The sequence below is a fragment of the Aphelocoma coerulescens genome, chromosome 1A (assembly GCF_041296385.1).
Source record: "Aphelocoma coerulescens isolate FSJ_1873_10779 chromosome 1A, UR_Acoe_1.0, whole genome shotgun sequence".
Classification (NCBI taxonomy): Eukaryota; Metazoa; Chordata; class Aves; order Passeriformes; family Corvidae; genus Aphelocoma; species Aphelocoma coerulescens.
The window spans coordinates 23,507,367-23,528,138 of NC_091014.1; the positions used below are offsets into that span (position 1 = coordinate 23,507,367).

General features: G+C 35.7%; 1 protein-coding gene across 5 annotated transcripts in view; it reads left to right on the forward strand.

The window, feature by feature from the left end:
* CADPS2 (calcium dependent secretion activator 2) overlaps window positions 1–20,772 on the forward strand; it is a 292,353-nt gene that overhangs the window by 248,748 nt on the left and 22,833 nt on the right. For 3 of the 5 annotated variants that reach the window (XM_068996437.1, XM_068996463.1, XM_068996451.1), the window contains 7 exons: window positions 1,201–1,356; window positions 3,538–3,685; window positions 4,697–4,711; window positions 7,223–7,297; window positions 10,545–10,628; window positions 10,743–10,775; window positions 20,301–20,408. In XM_068996437.1, coding sequence (XP_068852538.1) covers window positions 1,201–1,356; window positions 3,538–3,685; window positions 4,697–4,711; window positions 7,223–7,297; window positions 10,545–10,628; window positions 10,743–10,775; window positions 20,301–20,408 — 619 coding nt within the window. The remainder of the gene's footprint in view (window positions 1–1,200; window positions 1,357–3,537; window positions 3,686–4,696; window positions 4,712–7,222; window positions 7,298–10,544; window positions 10,629–10,742; window positions 10,776–20,300; window positions 20,409–20,772) is intronic. The other 2 variants (XM_068996444.1, XM_068996454.1) reach the window with 1 other exon arrangement.

Sequence of the window (20,772 nt, forward strand, 5' to 3'; positions counted from 1 at the left end):
ATCCCTGCTGCCACTTCAGAGCCCTGAACATGAGCTGGGCTTTAATTCACCTCACTGCCCACTGCCTCAGGTAACCCGGTGTGAGCCAGTGGTGGTGCTGCTGTCTGAGGGGTGCATTAGCTGGTCAGATATTAGAGGTCCTTTCTGGTTGCTTCCTTTGGTTTTGAATCTGACCCTCCTCTGTCCTGAGCACATACAGTGCTCACTGATTCCTTCCATGAGAGCTGGGGGTCACTTAACACTTTGATAATTCTGTTCTTTTGTCATGAGGCAGAAGAAACAAAATGATAGTAGTGATGTATTTAAACTATTTGGATCTGAATTGGGACTGTCAGGCTGATTTTTGGTTGGTTGTGTCACTCACATCCTGGAATTCCATGTTGTGTAGTATGCATTGACCTTAAACAGTAATTCAGGCATTGAAGTACAGCACATGTTGTGTATGTAATTAATGTAATAAATAATAAATGTAATTAATCTGCATTGACAGGGGAAGTGTTAATGAACTTACTAAGTTTAGTTGTATTTTACCGCAAACAAATGTATTTAAATTTAGCAGTCATTTGAAGAATCACTTTAAAACATTATGGATGATCTGAGATGGCACAGAGCCATATTAATCCCCTGGTTTTGTTTGTACACAAGTTTCTTTAAGGAGTTTCTCTTCTCCTTTTTTTTCCACCCAGATCTGATGCTATTCCCTCAGTTAGAATTCATGAGCATTTATCAAGGGACTATTTGTCTGGTTGTCTCTTTTACAGTATTACTACTAGCATCCTCATTTATTTGGTAGACTTATCTACCAGAGTTATGAAGGCAAGAAAATATATGCACAAAGTCTTCAGTATGTTGAAAAGATCCTTACTATTCTTGTACCCTGTATTTTTCCTATCTTGATCTGAAACTTGAGCTGCTTCATTTTCCATGCTCCCTAACATCCCATTTACCTCTCTAGCCTGCCATATTTCTCAGTTAATAAATGAGAAATACTTTCCTTTTTTCACCCTAAGGGGAGTTATTTTAAGTTTCCCACTACCATTTTCCATTTTTGAAATAAGAGCAACTGTGCTAAAAGAAACAGGGAGGTGAAGGATGTGTGATAAGGAAATCTTATTACCTTAATTATGTGGCAACTGGGTCAGACATCCATACATTTATCTTCTGTTTCTGGGGGGCTTTTTTTTTTGTTGTTTCTTATAGCAATGGATCAGCTACATCAGAAGATCTTTTCTGGAAACTGGATGCTCTGCAGATGTTTGTTTTTGATCTTCACTGGCCAGAACCAGAATTTGCCCACCATTTAGAGCAGAGACTTAAACTCATGGCCACTGACATGATAGAAGCCTGCGTTAAAAGGTATAGTGGAAATGACCACTTAAAAATTGGGAGAGATTTGAAAATTAACAGGAGGGGTCATGCTGGCTTGCAGAGGTTTATCTATACCAGAGTCCTGTCACAGGAATCAGGGCAACTCTAAAAGAGATCATGACTTGTGTTTCTTTCCCAGCATCTGGCAATCAGCAATTTGGCAACATCTAGGAAATAGCAAGGAGAATTTCTATATCTGTTGTGAATAGACCCTTGGAAATGAATAAACCAAGTTGGGGTTTTTTTCTATTCCATATTTGTGGCAAATATTAACAAAACTCAGAATTCTGCTAGAAGAAATCTTTTTGCACATTTCCCTCCCCCTTTACTACATTATTCTTCATGTTCAGTTAATAATATTATTTTGTCAATTTTAGAGCACTGTCCCTAAGAAATATGTTACAAACCATAAAGTATACAGTATTTCTGCATTTATACAACAAATAGAAGAAGGCTGGCTGAAAATCATCCAACCAAAACTAAGTTTTATAGTGCTAAGCTTCTGGAAATTACAGAAAATGTAGTGCTGTTTCTTCTTGAGCTGTATCTTAGCATTGTTGGTATATTCTTTTAAATTTAATACAGGTGATCTGAAAAGACCTCTGCTATAGCTTTCAGTAAATATCACTGAGTTTAGAAGAAGTATCTCTATGTCTAGAAAATTTACGGAGACCTACAATTAGGTGCTTCAGAAAACTTAATCTGCATGCATAAAAACACAGATTTTAAAAAAAATAATAGAATAGGGAAAAATAAATTTTGTAATTTCATTGTATTAATCATAAAATTTACAATACTGATAAGTCTAAAGAAACAGAGAACCTTTATAGATGGCGCAGTGTTGCATTACTTTCTCTAAACACAGTAGGAAAAAGGACAGTCTCAGGCTTACAGTATGAGCCTGTTGCTAGAGCTGCAGAAATCATGATTAAAAAAACAGAAACATTTAAAAGAACATTTCTATTTGATTATGAAAGGGGAATGATACAGGGAATGTATTCAAGTTAAAGTTCTAACAAAGAAAAGTAGGAAACACTAACATTAAAGCCATCCATCTGTTCTAAAGAATTTGGCATAGAGGCTCAGTCAGTTTTGGTTATCTAAGAAATCTTAGAAAAATGGTGAAATCTTAGAAAAATGGTGAAATCTTAGAAAAATGGTGAAATCTTAAAGGGCTGGATGATTATTAGTATAATCTTAGTCTAAAAAAACCATAGACAGAGTAGCAAAGAGATTCAGTGTTAATAATACATGGATTATATTGATTTTGAGCCTAAAAAAAATCTTTACAATCTTATCAACAGGACTATAAAATATTTTAATATTTTAGACAATACATAACATACCAATTTTAATACACCAATGATGTTTTACTGTGGTCAAAGATACTGTATGTCAGGTAATAAAGATTAGAGTAGCAACTCAGAAAAAAATGATGGAATTCTTCTATTACAGCTCCTCTTGTGATATTTATATGATCTTAAGAATTTTTAAAATGGAAAATAGGATTCTTCTGTTCCCATCTTCTAAAAATACTGTTGAATTTCTGGTACCCACATTTAAGAATAATGATGGAAATAAAACATTTTTATGGTTAGGTATGCTGAATTATAGTTTATTTCAGTGACATTGCTCGTTATTTACACTGATGTGAGAAGAAAATAGGGTGTTTATGTTATGTATCTCCTGATATGTCTTAATTTTCAATATACATATTAATATTTTCTTAAGAGTAAACTCATTTTCTTTATTAAAATTCTATTTCCATTGAAGCCAGAAGAGGACTTTTTCATTATATTTCTTAGAAGTAAGCATTTTATACAATAAACTGCATTTTAGCATAAAAAATCTGGAAAATGAGGGGTATTTTCATTGCTTTAAATTGTTCTCAGTCATCACACAAGGAAACATATTGTTATCTAGAAAGCAAGAAGATAATACTTTTATTGTTCAACTGAATTCACTGAAGAAGGGCAGAACCTTGAAACCATCAATGCAATTGTTTATTGAAAGGTTGATCTTCTGGATTTACAGAATTTTAATTCTAAAATGTTCTCGTGCATAGGTACATTGTTAAGCCAACATGTTCAGTAAGATTCATACACGTTTACAGTGGTTGTTCAGAATTATCAGAGATACTCATATTACAAATTTTGTCTTAATAAACAGAACAAGAATTGCATTTGAGGTGAAGCTGCAAAAGATAAACAAATCAACAGACTTGCGTATCCCTTCTTCTCTGTGTACAATGTTTAACGTCCTAGTTGATGCCAAAAAGCAGACAGCTAAACTCTGCATACTGGATGCGGGGCAAGAGGTAAGTGGAATTTAGTATGTTTAATTCCTGTGTTTGGTTGATCTGAAGCATCTCACACTGGAGACTGTCCTTGGATTAATTTCAAGCTAACTGAGATGTGTCACATAGCTCTGTTTGGACAGAAGTGTGCATCAGCTGATCCCTAGAAGCGTCATGCAAGACACAACCCCTCATCTTCCACCAGAGAACACACAGAGTGCTTCTGTAATTTGTTTGCTTTGACCTGTGAGTCTGTTGAACATTCAGAGGATTTCTTGACTCACAACCCCTCCAGGAATTTCTCTTGGGTTGCAACAGAAAAAGAGCCCACTTCAGGACTCTTTTGTAATAGTAAAATGCAGCCAAAATATTGTGCTTTGCAGACAGGTTTTAAATGAGTACGGTTTGGTTTTAATGGGTTATAGACACAGCATTCATGCCTAGGAATATGCTGAAAATAGAGGAAAGAAATAATCAGGTAATTTAATGGGTTTTTTTAATTTGGTCTCCAAGGACAGGGACCATTTTGGCAGTAGTCTGCTGCCAGGTACTCCACAGTGGAGCACTGATGTGCTTTTGAAGGATATGTAAACTTCACTGACTTCTGTCGCTCCCATGTTGTCACTCTCAGAAGGAATAATCTGTGAAATTAAAAGGGTATGCTATGTAGATTGGTGAGACCACCAGCAAAAAATTAAAACTGTTCTTTCTGTGCTAATGCAATAGCAAGTAATTTGGTTTGTAAGTTGTTTGATTTGGTTTTGGAGAGATGGTAAAAACATTTTTCAGAATTTGGCAACAGAAAATGTATGTCTGCTTTAGGCACCTTCACAATTACATTTTTTGGGCATATTTTTCTCAGTTGATTTTTGCATTTCTATACTGTGTTCTTCATTTCATTGACTGATCTTTTCAAGTTAGCATATTCGATGTAATTGTCTTTTTTTTTCTAATTCAATGAGACATTCATCATTTTCCTGTTATACCCTGTCATCTTTATTTTTCCTTTTGATTTTCCGTGACATGAACCAGTTTGCTAGTCAATGGGTAAGTGTCTTTTCATTGTTTTTTTGATTTACATCTTTTTTGTTTAATATTAACAACCACTTTTTATTTTAAATGGTAATATTGCTTTTCATGTTAATTTGCTAGCCAGGCCCTCAAAATTCCTTTACAGTCTGACCGTGCAACAAACTGATCATCAGCTTCTCAGTTCTTTCCTTGTTCATCTTCCAAGATGATTCCAGATGAAGTCTTCACTTTTCTGCTTTTCATACCCAGTGTCCTGTCTTACCAGGTCCCAAAGTTTTGAATTCTTTCACCTCTCAGTGAGGCTCATCAGAAGTAAACCACAGCTATCAACTCTTGATCTGAGCTGATGCTGCCATTTCACCTTTCATGTGTGTGCAAGCAGTAACCTGCAAACACACACTTGCACATGCTGCTTTGGGTACAGGCAATATCAGTACCTCTAGTGACCTGCAGACAGATGGCATAAGCCCCTTCTCCAGGATATGCCATTCTTCTTGCCTGCTCTGGATTATCCCCCTGCACTGTCTGCCAGTCCACTAGGAGCCAAAGTTCAGCCACATTCTTAAAGCCTGGAGTCAAATCATCTTCCACGGGATCTGAAGTTTTGTTTTGCTGAGGGTTGTTACTGTTTTAGAGGAAGTTAGCACTGGAGAGGAGTGGGTTAGAATATTTGTGATCTCATGGTTTTCAAAATAAATAATGAAAAAAAATCAGATTAGTGTAATTTAAAAACTATTTCTAAAGAAATGTCATGATTTTAGAACCTTGTGGTTTTTGAAAAGCTTGGTTCATTTCTTGGTTATTCCTTGTTCGGAAGTGAAGTTACTGTTTATACTTCAATTCTACAAAATTGTATTTGCTTTGTTGTGAGAAAAAAAAGAGAAAAAAATAGAAGAAAAAAACCAAAAAATACAGGAACTGATCTTACATAAATCCATTAATTTAATGTACTGTGGAGATAAAGCTGCAGACACTTTCTGGGAGGGACGACTGTTTTTCATAGATCATAGGAGTATGTATAGTTTTGTCATTCATCAGTGGGAGAATAATTGTTTATAGTTTCCAGAGAGTAAGAAACCATTGCCTTGTGAAGACTTGTAAGCAACAGATATCACACACTCTTTGGGGTGATTAGACTCCTTAGCAGATCACGACAATTTTATATTGGTCAAGGCATTAATGTGGTTGGAATATAATATATATGAAAATGTAGAAAGTTCTTTGATGTATTTCTAATATGCTCTTTTACTGTTCCAATGTGATCCCAGTTGTTTGCCTGAGTTGCGTATTTACATGTTCCAAGTGTTTTTAAACTTTAAAAGAAATAAAAAGCAAAAATTAACGTTTGGTGTTGGTACCTGTAGCAGACACGTATATGTGAACAAACACGTCTCATGGTTTTATTTTCTCTTAATTTAAACCCAAGTTCAATACCTGTGCTCTTTAGAAAATCATTCCTAAAAATATTCAGCAGATCAAATGTTTTGGTTTGTATGGCAACTCTGAAATGGATGAAAAATAGCCTTTAAAAACTTAGGACTCTGAAAACTATTCAGGTGGCAGCTACTAAGTTAGGCTAATGTTTACACTGACCTCAGTACTTTTACTCCAAGCATTATACTGTTAGCTGTTCCAAGTAGTCTTGAACTAGGAAGATAGGGTTAGTCTTTACAAGTCACATTTTCTGTGAAGTGGCTATTGGGGACAGTCTTTGCTGTCACATAAATGTTTCTAAAGGAAGAATTACTGTTTAAATTGATGTGCCTCCTTGACAGAATGGGATCCCTAGTTCCTATTAATTTCAGAAGGGAACTCGGTAGGATTATCTAAAAAGTCTTTCAGATTTATTTTAAAAGCATTTACTTAAAGGTACCTTCTTTATGAAAAAGCTAAAGTCTATGGAGAATGAAGTCTGTTTTATTACGCCTTCTATGGCCTATTAATTTGTTACCATCTATTCTGCTTTGTTGATGAAACTTTAATTTTGCCCTTGCTTGAGCATATTGTAAGATTTGTATAAACTGAAGCTCACTGTGCTAACCAAAAGGCTCTTTCAGGATGAACAATTGGAGCTCATTTTATTTCTAGAGGACATTTAAAATAACTTATGAATGAGAGTTGTCAGACATGAAATGCTGTATTAATTAAATCTTATTCTAGTCTTTTTGCTTCTCCAGCTAAACCAACCCTTTAGAAAAAAATACATGGCCACCTTAATTATATAGGAGAAGACAAAAAGTATCCTTCACATTCCTTCGCCTGAATAAGTATAAGAACTCAATTCATCTAAATAATAACCCCATTAGCTGCTTAACTCAACAGTGTACATGGGAAAATTTTCCACACAGAATGTAAGAAACTGTTGATTGGGTGGATCATTTTCAAGGGTTTGTTCTTCTGATGTTCAAAATGATAATTTTAAATAAATCTGATCTGGCAGGGTTATCAGCTTTGCACCATTTATGACTTATGACAAAAGTGTGTGTTCATATACATGCTAATGCTTTTTTATCTCTTGAAATACAGCAACAATACCATTCAAAAATAGATGACTTGATTGAAGAAACTGTTAAAGAAATTATTTCACTTCTTGTTTCAAAGGTAAAATTATTTACATTTTAATTTCTAATACAGCAGAAAATGGTTGAACTTTGGAGATGTCTTCAAATATCACACAGTTTTTCTACACACAGGAAAATTGTGGAGGACAACATGATTTGTAAACACAACTTGTGAAAATAGTACTGAATTTACAAAATTAAATTTTATAACAATTGAGTGAACAATTTCTATGCAATCTACTACTGAGATAAGGTTGCACTCTTTTTCTTTTGTAGATATGAAATGCTAGCAGCTATTAGAACTGGTAGGACTAAATTTTGTCAATATTGTCTCACATAATACCATGTGTTAGTTTTTTTAAGTTTCTTACATGAGAACTTTCTTCCTATCACTTAGTATTTAAATATTGTATTTAGAAGTGGACATCCAGAGTTTCAGTTTAACTTTTTAATGATATTTTGGTCCACAAACTGTTTAATTAAAAATGTTTTATAAGTTGTTGTTTCTTAAAATTTATTTTGCAGGCTTTTATATTTAAAAAGAAAATGTTTTGACATGATATAAGGACTTGGAGAATAAGTGAAGAAAACTTCAAAGTCTTGTCTTTCTGTAGCACCTCTACTCCAGTAAAAGTCTTAAGGTTTCCATCCCCAATAGTTTGAAGAGCACAGCAAATAATGACAGAAAAGAAGGATTTTATAAGAAGTTTTATTATCTATGCATGGCAAACTACCCAGAAATACCCGTTTTTCAAAGTAGGATAAATGAGCCATATATTTACAATTTACGAGTTAGTGACAAAAAGTAAGACTCGGGTCATATTTTCATCATGCCTTCATTTTTGCTTGTCGCAGCTTGCTGGGGGGGATGGAGGGTGGGAATCTGCTTTTGGATTGGCACCCATCAGTTGAAGAGGAAGGCTTTGTAGGATCATTACAGAAGTTTAAACAAAATTAGTCCATTTATTAATAACTGTGTAGAAACCACACATTTTTGGTCCAAAGGGAGGTTTTGACATAAACATAGCTACAAGCAATTCAGCTCAACAATTTTAAGTTTTACATGTTGCCTACCATGGCTCCCAACTAATCTTCCAGTTTATGATTTTAATGTTATTGGAAAGGAAGAGGAAGAAAGGGGAGTTTAATCAGAACAAATCATACTATTAAAGGTTAAAATTTTTGATTTTTTTTTTCTTAATATCTGAGATTATAAAAAAGGAAGAAAATAGTCATATTCCTTCTGGATTTATGTACAAGAAATTCTAGAGACAATTGCTGTCAATACAGAGGGATTTGCATTATTAGTTATCACAGTAACAACAGAGATTGAAATCTCAAAATAGGAAGCAAATATTCCATGTCATTGGCTGATCACTGGAAGCTTAACCAGTGTCTCCTCGCTTGAGACGTGAAATACCAGTGACATCCTGATTCTGAGGTACAGAGGAAGGCTAATGTTAAACTCTTGGTTTTAGCCAAAAAAAATGCCCTTCAGTGTGCATGATAGCCATATGCATTCATCTTTTGCATCTAATGTATTTTCATTATTTTTTAGCCTTTACCTCTGTATTGTCTCCTTTGTGTCCAAGTGGAATAAGCATTTCAGTCATTGTTTTTAGCTGCGTACCAGTCTAAAGCATTTAAAAAAATCACAGGAATAGCACAAAACATTGAAACAAAGCACAGTGTGTGTCAGGGTAACCAGTTCATAGAATGTGAGGTATGCACAGAAATGCTCTTAGAGTTTCACAAGTCCATACATTGACATCTCGGAAAACAAGTTTCCAGCTACATAACTTAGCCTTTTGTTTAAACAGACATCCTTGACACTGAAATGTTTTGCTCTCCATTATTTTGTGTCCCACTTGTGTCAGATTCATATGTTGGCACTGCAGACCCCATGTTGTTTATGAGATCAGCCTTTTCCATAGTAGACCTTTGCACAATAAAGTTGAACACTTTTCTGCAGAAAGAATCCTTGTCAATAAGATAAAATGACTTAAAGTATGAACAGCAGCTTCTTACAGGAATGCAACTGCAAAGCAGAGAGCTGGTATTTGGTCTAATAAAGGCGGTGCAGAAACAACTGCCACTCTCTTTTGTGATGTGGATTTATTTTTTGATTGGCGCCTATGTGCCGGTGTCTTAATTAATCACTGTAAATATGACAGGTTAGATTGATAAATGACAAATGTAGGTTTGCACTTGCTCCTGCTCCTTGAACTGTTAAAAGCAGGGCTTATTGCAAAGTGATGATCTCAGTTCCTCTGGAGGTGACACTGTTGTGACACTGTTACAGGGCCCATTAACAGCATGCCAGATGGAATTTTGTTCTGTCCTCACACTCATAAAATGATACTCTTAGTTGTGGGAATGACTGTGTTGGGAGCAAGGGATGACTTTTAAAACAATCTTTATATAAAGTGGAGCGCAATTTATATGTGTAAAATAAACGTGCATGAATACAATGGCTGACAGGTATTTTATGTTATATACTGTGAATTACTTGAGCAACATCACAGAGGGATGTGAGAAGGGAATTTGCTTTAAGGCAAATTTGGGGGTGTTCAAACATTAAAGCTGTATGTAATGCTGTTAATAAGATTTTTTCTTTCGGTCAGAAAGAAATTTTGGCAAAAACACCTATTCATTCCTCTTACTAAGGAGTCACACTACTCAGAGAATAGCAGGTGAAAGTACAGGGGAGAGAAACCACACCACAGCAGAGACTTCAGGCATACATTTTCTTGCCTCCTTCTTGGCCACGTTGCAGCTCAACAGCTCATGCTCCTGACAGAAAACCAGTGTTATTACACTTTCAGGTGAAATCAGAGCTGGTTTTCTATTTAATAGCAAAGATAAGAGAAACATAATATCAAGATAACCACCTTTAGCAACTGTGCTCCATCATCTTTGAAGCTGTGGTCCTAGAAAGTAGCATGTGATTTCTACCCAGAATACCTGCTGGGTACACACACTGCTATATTCAACCACTTTCTAGAGGCAGCAATGTTGTGTTGGAAGCAGGCCCACCTCAGGAGAAACTTTGCGTTGGATTTCTATTTCTACAGTGGCTCAGCAGTTTCCATCTGCTTGATCAAAAAGTGAAGCTGCAAAAAGAAGGTTGTCTTTGATTTCAGCACTTTGTGAGATGGAGATCAGATTTACAGTTCGTGTTGCCCTGCTGATCAATACAAATATGAGAAAGAAAAATTCACATTCTCATTCCAAATATTTAATTTTCACACCGTGCATTTAGATTTTTCTCTGTGCTTTTCCTCCAGGTTGTTTCAGTGTTAGAAGGTGTGCTGTCTAAATTGTCAAGATATGATGAAGGTACTTTCTTCTCATCATTAGTTTCATTCACTGTAAGTGTTTGGATTCTCAAAGGTTCTGTTCTTCTTTCTGTGCATAATTCTGAAATTATGTGAAATTTGTAGTAATAAATACTTACTGTGTTTTTTATGCTTAATTTTCTAAAGGTAAAAGCAGCTGCCAAATATGTTGATGTTCCGGTAAGTATAACCCTTTTAGATTTGTTTATTTTAGTGTTCATAATAATTCAGAAATTCGGGGGGCTTTAGCTCACTTTTTTATTGTTGACATTTTGCTTTCCTACAGAGATTTGTTATAGCTTTACATAGAATATTTAAACAGCCACTACAACCTTGAGAGGACATTTCATTTCCCTTGTGCAAAACTCTCAAAGCAAACCATGGAAAGCGTATTCTCAATGCACTTTTTCAGTTGTGGAAGAGTGAGGATTGTAACTTAGATACTCTTTTGTGGGGGTCTTTCCATAATTTGGATAAATTGTTCAAATGTGCAGTATTGGCAACAAGTAAAAGATTCGTACTTGAATATCCATTATTTCTTGATTTCTTATTTCAGGACTCGACTTTGTTTATTTAACCCCTTGCTTGCTCAATCTCCACTTGATTTACCATTGGTTGTGCAGTGTTTGTGTGCTATAAGTAAAAAATAAAGGGGTAACTGCTGGAGTTCTTTTATACATAAAGTCAAAATCCAGCTGTTAAAATATTTTTATTAGAGTATGATAGTAGAATATCTTTTCTTTAAATAAGCGAAGAAGTTGTGTAATAATGTCATTTTCACTGTCAATATCCCTTGTTCTCTCATAAGTCTGCATTCTCATCCCTTTTTAATGCAGTTCTTAAAGAATCTTATTTTCTAAGCATAGCAAAAAGAGACCACAATTACTACATATGTGACAGTTACTATGTAAATTAAAAATATTAAATTAAAATACAGATGAATGCCACATATGCTAAACTGTGTGGTGGCCAGCAAAACCTTCAGCAGTTCTATCCTGAAAAATACAAGCTTAAATGATTTTTTTTTTCAATTTGTGCATGTTAAATTAAAGGAAAAACTTCTGTTTCTGGAATTTGTTATTTTGCTGTCTTTATATTTGTGTTATTCATAATTGTAGTATTTCTGTTGTTTTCAGATGATGTTTTCAGACTTTTTTTTTATTTTGTTGCGTGGATTTTTTTTACCTTTATAAGTGCTCTTTTGTTTTATAAAAAAAGAAAAAAGTAGGCTCAATCTTTCATTCAAAGGAATGACCTCATATCAAATCCAGTTAATTTAATTTACCTCTTGTTCATCTATTGTGCTGTAGAGCAGCCACAAAAGGTCCTTGGTGAGGCACTTAAGACCCAAAGGCCTAAAGAAAAAATTAGTGGACAAACTAGAAATTCATTGACTTCTTTCAGGTAATATGGAAAACTCTCCAAATTACATAGGGTATCTGTGAGGAGGAGACAACAAAGTCTTTTACCATTGGCCTGGATACATTGATGTTGAAGTTCACAATAAAAACGAGACTGAAACCTTTGCCACAAGTTCAGGGGAATATTGCAGATTGAGTCACATAGGGATGCACTTACTGTTCCAGAGAAAGAGGGAGGCAGAGCAGGGAGATGGTTGCTGGAGCCCCACTGCCCTTCTCGCATTCACTGAATGATGGTGCTTGGCTTGAAGAAAGGACCAAATTATAGACAGGCTGTCAGGATCCTTGCATTATTATCCTGTCTTCACTTTCCAGCTTTCTCACACACCTTTCTCACAGCCCAACATGTAAACTGGATTGTAGGGCCACAACTGTAAACTACAAATGTAAACTGTACTTGAGAGAGGCTGTGGATCTGACCAGACAAAGGTTTTCCAAATTCTGTAGGGCTTTTTACCTGGATTGAAAGATTTTCATTGGCTGGGATTTGATTTTGCTTCTTCACATTCTTTCTCTTGTTGTGAAGATGCAGTTGAGGCCAAGAAGTGGACAAACTAGAAATTCATTGACTTCTTTCAGGTAATATGGAAAATCTACTATCATACTCTAATAAAAATATTTTTCTGCCCTTACTGTCACAACTGACAGCAGCTGTCCAGTCTGAATATGGCCTGACATCACAGTCAGGTTAAAGTAAAAACTTCCAGCTGCAAGAGGAGGCTGAAAGTCCTCACATCACAAGGTCATCACCTTAGCTCACAGCTGAAGTGAGAAGTGGAGTGAGGGGCAGCACACAGGGAGGAATGTACACTGAGCTCTTGGTAGTGTGATGGTAACCTAGCAAGCCTGCACTGAAGCTAATTAAATGCCTTGTGGTTTTATTTTGACCTAATATGTTATAAAATCTCTTCATGTACTTCCTTTCCATATAGCTGCATATGTGAAAGTTACTTAAAAGTGACCACAGTCAGTTCTTTCTTTTGATGTAGTTACAAATATGTGCAGACTTGCAGTGTGTTAGACAATGGCATTCTGCCCCTGTGACCCACCTCCATCTGAATGAGATCACTTGGTGCATCTAGGGGAGAAGGGGGGGCAGGGAGTTTGGGGGTGTTTTTTTGAGTGTTTGGATTTGACAGAGTTTTTGATCTTTGATTACCAGGATTTGGGAAACAGTGAAAAATATGCTGGATGCTAGTGAAATAAAAATAACTAGACAAAAAATATGTTAGAAGAAAATGAAGGTAGTACTGAGCAAAATGTTTCAGAGAGAGGATAAGAGGTAAAGGAGATTAAAAAGTTAAATCAAAGATAAATAAAAATAGTAAATTATTCAAAAAGAAGGAAGACATTCCTGGATGATTCTGGGTCATTTTGAGGAAAGGGTTAATTCTATTAATATTGAGGAAGGGTTTAGACAATAAATAGTTGGACATGAAGGTGCACACTCCCTAGACTGCATCCCTCCATTTCTCAGGACCAGGGTGGGAAAGATAGACATAGACTTGTGGTCCATTTAGCAGATAGATTAGTAAAAGTGCTACCTATCTTTGCTGTGTACCCTTCCCTTCATTAATCTTGACAGAGAATTATGATTAATTACATCCAAAAGAAGAAAAAATAAAAGGTGGTTTTGTGGATTTTTTAACTGTTTAAGAAAACATACAGCATAACCCTTAATTTTTCAGAATGCCCTTTAAGAAGTGGGACGTATGCAGTCCCAAGGAGCTCTCATTGCTTTCCCCAACTATGCAAGACTACCCAGACTAAGAAGAATAACTATGATGTCTTGTGATTTCCTAAAAATAATACTGAAAAAATCTAGTTGCTGTTATGCTCTTCTTATTGGTAATTATCACGGTACACAAGGCTCTGCAGTGGAAAAAAATGTGGCTGATGTGCACGTGAAAGAAACCAAATGTTTGAGGAAAATAACATAAATGTTACAAGTAGTGCATGGAGGATGACATTGGTTCTCTTCTTAAAGCTGTTTTGATAACTGGGAATGCAGAAGCTGATTTGAATACACAGCTCATCCAAATCCACTATAACCCTTCAGTAGTTTCTCTTAAAGTCCATGCAATCCATAGGAGATGTAGAAGTACAGCCTAATATTTTTCCTTTTTTTTTTAATATTCTGTTCACAAAGCAAGTTAATTAATGAGAATAGGGAAAGAATGCTGTAAAATTGAGGTAAAAAAAAGTATGTTGTTAATCTCAAATGGTTATTATTACTTAATCATCTAGATAATTTCATTGTGTTCAATTTCTCATCATGTAAGTCAGTTTTGCATACAAATAATTGTGTCCTTAGCTGGTCATTTCTATACACATTTGCTGCATTGACAAATACAACCAGAGCAATTACTCATACAAATTGAGCATCCAGTTACATGCTTATGTGTATACTGCTTTTTGTTCAGAAAGGTATGTTTAAATCCCTTTGTAGGAGCCAGTAATCTATGCCAGTTACTTAGAGGGCACAGAAGGAACCTAATCCTCCCTCTCTTCATATGGGCCACCTGTCATACCAAGTGCAGAGAGGCCATTTGAAGGAGCCAGGGCTGACAGCAGTGCACAGCTCGCACAATGCCAGCCCTCTCGCTCCACTCTTGCCTTTATGTGCGGATCAAAGGTATGAAAAGGGGCCTCACACATGTGCCAGCATTTGACTTATGGGGTCTTGTAGAGGCCAAAGAAGGAACTCTGCCTCCTACCAGGCAGATGCACATGGGGACCTTCCAGATACCTTCGTTTTCAAATATCACACTTGTACTGCATGGCTTCATTTAGCTGGTTTTAAGAAGCGAAAGTCTTTTTGAGGGAAATAAGTGTTTATTCGGGTGTGGTCAAACTGTGCTAGTCATTTTTAAGCTGTATTTTCTTGGAGAACTCTATTTAGAAATAAAGACCACAGATGAGTCATTATCCTTATGCTTAGGGCTTCTCTTGGCTTCCTCCTCCTCTGTATACCCAGACCTGGGAACTGGCCCTTCTGTTTTCTGATCTGTGAAAACAAGCTATTGTAGAATTGGAGGGAAATCCTTGCAGCATCTGTTGTAAGTCAGCAGTATTTTTGATACCTCTTAAACAGCAATCAGAAGGATGACTATTAATGAGTAGGAAAGCTAAAATAACATAGTAAAATACAACTTTTGGTGGCAGGGAGGGAAGCGTATTCTAATACCCAAATGTGTCATAGGGGTGTGGTATTTTTTGAAGACCTTTTGCACTAAAAATCAAAATCCTGGTGCAGACATTTGCATGCCTGTGTTGCCCCATGAATGTAATGAAACTATATGAAAAGATGTTTGTGTAAATGCTTGCAGAATGATAGTTTAAATTTTCCATGACACTTCTCAAAATACAGACATTTCCTCTTTGCCAAAGTTGCTTTTTTTTTTCAAGATGTTTTTGAGAGAGAGGAAAATGCATTGCATTTTTTCATTTAAACAAAATAATTTCTTTCGTAACCATGTGAAATTAAAATGTTACCTTTATAATAGACTGATTATGCAAATTGTGCACCTTCCTGCCTAGCTTATGTATTTAATTTTGTAAGAAATGAAGAGGATGATGATCTAGCCATGAATACTGGTAGTTTTTATTCCAAAAATATTTTAATGGTATTTTAATTCTGTTATTCCAAAGCCCAAGTGATGAGCCTTGCAGTATTTAGAGAAGGACTTTCAGGCAATAAAATTTTCCACCATGCTCTTTCATTTAGTGGTGGACACTGAATAAGGAGCTCCAGTGTTCCTCACAATAGCCCCCTCCAGATCATCACTCCTTTTCATTTCATTGTTACATCCACGCTGTAGTTAAAATTACTCCCTCCAGGATGCAGGGGAGGGAAAAGAGGTGGAGAGAAGAGCAAACACAAAACTGGATGAAGTTTTTTCTTGTATAGTTAGTCTCTAGCATCTGTTCTCTTTGAAACATTAATGCTTTGGCAGGATAGCAATCAGTAAAACTAGTTTCTTGGTTTTTGGTAACACAAGTTCATTTAATACTCTCTGATGCTAAGAAATGTTCTGTGACAAATGTCAAAGTGAGAATAAACATAACTCAAGCATTACAAATGTACGTGATTTTCACTGAGAATTGTGCCAGACTGTTGCATTGCAAAATGCTGTTCAGAAACTTGGGTGTAGCTCTCCTGTAGGAAAATGCCTAATATTAGTGGCAGCATTAAACCCATTACAATCTTTCAGCAGCAAAATATTAGAATGCCTGGAAACTAAGGAAATGCAGCATTACTTCTCACTAGGTGCTTCAGGCAAATATTGCAAGTGGGAGGCATGCATGTCAATCATAGAACAGCTTCTACTGCATCGTGGAAAGTGAAATAATGTATTTTAACATTTGCCTCCTTGTTACATGGACTCTGTGATACTGTTTTCCTGTTCAAATAGGGAAAATTAAGCTATTTCTTCTTTATCTGAATTTATTGCTAAGAAAAAGTGCCTGGCAGTCAGGACCCACCTACCAGTGAATAGTAAGAGACAACCTGCACCTGTGGGATTAGGTGCAGCAGCAGGAAGTAAGAGCACTTCAGTATATAATTAACAAGGATTTTTAAATTTTTTTTTTCCCAAACAGCATGTTCATCTTGCCAGGTTAACTAGTGATTAACCCTAAAAAAGAATGTGCTGAAGCCTACACCCTTGTTTAAACTCATTCACTCGCCAGTGTATTCAGTTACTTGTGTAACCAGTGACAAAGTAACCCTATTTACAACTCCTAATTTCCTGGTATTTTATTTGATGTCTTTGTGTTTCCAGTTTCTCTATTCATCTCTTTGTCTGCTTCTCTTTCATTTTCAGATAGGCAAAACATCTTGTCTGCTGTTCTGAATAAAACAAACTTATAATAACTTTCTATCTATTATATAAAAGCCCACCTTTTTTCGTGGGGAAACTTTCAGACAATCTTTTTTATACTTATCTGGGTAATATACCAGGTTAAAATTTTCTCCCAAAGATGTGCAAATAACGCTTATTAACTTCAGCAGATGTTCTGCCAGAGATTCAGAGATTTTTTTCATATTGAGTATAGATGTGGAGACTGGAATGCTTTAGTCTTTGCAATTAAATGCCCCCTGTGGCAGTTACTTAAACTTTATCTCAGTTTCTATTTGTTTGTCTTCTAAGGTACATTACATTTCTTAGTTGTTGTTTGTTTGTTTAATTCTGTGTTAACTTGGGTTTTTTCTGATGCTTAATAATTTAAAACAGATCAGTAGAGGATCATGTAATCAGAGGTTTCCAAATAATATATAATCCCTATTTAAAAAAAGTTAATACGTTAAATGTACAGCAATAAAGCTATTTTGATGCTTATAGTAGCTTTTTTTTTCTTCTTCCACATGTTTGGAGAAAACAAATAAATTCAGTGCATGTAATATGAAGAGATAATGAAGTATTTGGTATACTGTTGGTTCATTCAATGTTTAATGTGTACTTTGCCCACCACGAGCAAAGATGGTTAACCTTCGGTGATTTTGGTGAGGTTTAAAACAGAGTTATGCCTCGGGGTATTGATAATCTGCCTTACCCAGACTTACTTCTACTGTAGTCAGACACTGTTTAAAAGGAAAATTAATTTTTTTTTCCACAGCAATTTCAAAGATAATTATCCTGCACACATTAAGAAGGATGAAGTGTTTTAAAGAACTGTAATTCTAATTGGTAAATGTCACCAGCTGTTGCAGTTACTCTTACTTGTGTATATTCTTTTTAATGATTACACTCCTGTGCCACAAGCTACATGAAAATATATTCACTAGGTGTGAAATTCCCATATGTCACAGCTTCAAGACTAGGTAAACATCTCAAAGATAAGGGAGAGTTAATGCTGATGGGAAATGTTACTTTTCTTGCTTTGGCTATCTGCAAGATGAACATTTTTATTGAACTTAGTAAAAGAAAAAGTTCTATTAATTGGAGAACCACTAGGTTTGAGAATTCAGTGGAAGATTCATTAATACATTTCACTATATATGCTCAAGAACTATAATCAGCCTTTCATTTGCTAGATTATCTCCTTCACCCATCTCTGAAGATTTCAAAATATTTTTCCATTATTCCTCCAACTTAACTCTAGTCCAATTCCTGTAAATTCTGTATCAGGTTTTAGAAAGTACATATGGTTTCACTGCCGATTGTATTCTCTTGTGCCATCACAAATGAGTATACTAAGGTAAAATATGGAGTTTTCTGTTCTAAATCTGCTTCACTTTGTGATTTGTCTTAATAGAAAAGTATTTCTGTCACATTTTAGTGAAGGTACTTTTTTATGAAGGAAATCTATTGATTTCTGTCAATCAGGTTTTCCAACAGAAAAATGTTTTGTCTATTGAAATCTTACATTTTTATTCTATGCTTAGGATTGAGGTGTGTGATGCAGATGTAAGTATCATTGGTCCTGCTTTCCTCTTAAGAGTTTCATCTAAGCATATATAGATGGGATAAGTTTTTGCAATGAGATTTCATTGCCTCTGGAATGACCAATCCAAGTGTGCAGGAGATATTTCAGGTTTTCACTGTGAGTTTTGGAGATGCTACAAGTGTTAAAGCTGGCCATCATTCTATATTTAATGGTTACTTTTAGAAAATGAAACTGCCATATATGCACACCTATAAATTAAAATCTTTTTATTTTGGAGTATATTCCTCTAAATGTCTGTGGTAGATTCAGGATAAAACGACTTGAACCTCATAATCCAGGAGGTTTCACTCACTGAAGCTTTGAGGAGAGAATGCTGTCATCCTATTACTGTAATAGGATGACAGCAGTTTCAGGACAAGGTATAGTATGGACATGTTGCACCTCTCCTTCCTTCTTGTGCTCAGACTTATTCATATACATTACAAAATATTACATACAAGGTAATAAGAAATAAGGAAAATTTGAAGTTGAATATTCACTTGCAGACTAGAAAGGAAGCCTTAATATAAAATTATATTTAATATTTTAACCATATGAGCATGTTCATCCATACAGGCTTTTAAAATAGGCTAAATATTTTACAGTGTTGTTTGTATGCTGTTTTCAGACAACAGTTTCTGAGAAATAGACATGTCTTATGCTTGGGAATTCAGGGCATGGGTATAAATGCTTTTGTCCTCCTTCCCTAGAACTATTAATTATTCTGTATGGAGTCTTAGCAAAATCTGGATCCTTTATAAATGTTAAGGCCTATGTTAGGGCTTGCTATGAAGTATTATAAAACTTAGCATTCTTTTGCATGCCAGGAGCATTATAAGCTGTTATTTGGGAGTAATACTTCTACCAGCTTGCTCACACAGAGGGCATTTGCAGAAGACTTTCCAAAGTGCCTATGTGCATTCTTTGTTCCTGTTAGAAAAAAGTGAACTCCTTACCAGCGCTGCATACACTGCCAGTAAAGGGCATGTTGCAGGCTGTTAGGAGTGTTGGTGTGGAACAACTTTCCATGACTATGGAGATCCAGAAGTCACAGCTGGACAGCAGAGAGCAGTTTCAGCCACCACTGTGCCTGTCCAGATGTACTATCACATACACACAACATATCCTAGCCTGGCTCATGTTTGCGGGTGTGGTATAAAAATTATGCCTACTCTGCTATTCATACAGAACATAAATCGGTACAAGAAGGGAAAAATGTTGGTCCTTTCTCCTGCCCTGGCCATCCTGTGGGCTGACTGCACCAGTGCAACAGTTTACAAAATATAATGGTACAGGACTACACTCAAAACAGCCTTTTTATGCTGTTGCTCTCAGGGATGTGCTTGAACTTAGTTTGGATTGCAGTTAGTTGAAGCTGAGCTCAAACACAAAATTCAGCTGTAGATTGGAAATAATAATTACAAGAAATCTTAGTCAATGAAAAAGGAACTGAATGCTATTTTAAAGCATTTTCTGAATATGATAGCAGGATTTGGATCTCTGCACTCAGGCTGGAGTGGCGATCCATGAAAGCCTCACCAACAAAAAGAGGGGAAGATGTCCAAGTTTACCATTGATGTTGCCAGAGCCAAGAGTTCCTTCAATTGCATATGGCAATGTGGATTTATGACCCAAAGCATCCATAAATTAAAATGCATAGAACTATATTGATAGTGAAACCTCCTGGACATGTTAAGTAACCAGAATTCCCAGCAGGTTTTGTTAATACAGTTTATACATTTGTGAACATTGTAGCATTTGTTTTCATTATGTTTAACTTCTTCTGAGTCTCAGTTGTTGAAGGGTCTGTCTTTCCCTTCCTGTTACTTTCTCCCCTCACTTTTTGTCTTCACAGAAACCGGGAATGGATCTAGCAGACACCTACATTATGTTTGTTCGGCAAAACCAGGATATCCTTCGAGAAAAGGTCAATGAGGAAATGTACATAGAGAAGTTATTTGATGTAAGTAACTACACTTGCAAAGTTTTCTGGTATCGCTACTACATCAGAAGGGATAAGCTGGACTTTGATGTTCAACAAGGTGTTTAGACATTCTCTGTTGATAATTTTTTCTTTTGCTCATTATTTACAAGCTTCAGCTGTCAAGGGTGGCCTTTCTTTAAATTCTGCATGAAACTTTTAAGTGCTAGAAGGCAGAAATAAAATTGGTAGAAGACTATTTTTTGAAGTAGTAATTTTTGCAATGTGAGTAGTTGAATTATATTCCGTCTTTTGATTTTGAATTCATTAATGGAGAGAATTGGATTGGTGTGGTTTGTGAATTCCATTGTAGAACTACTTCCCCTTAATTAAGAAGTTTTGCACA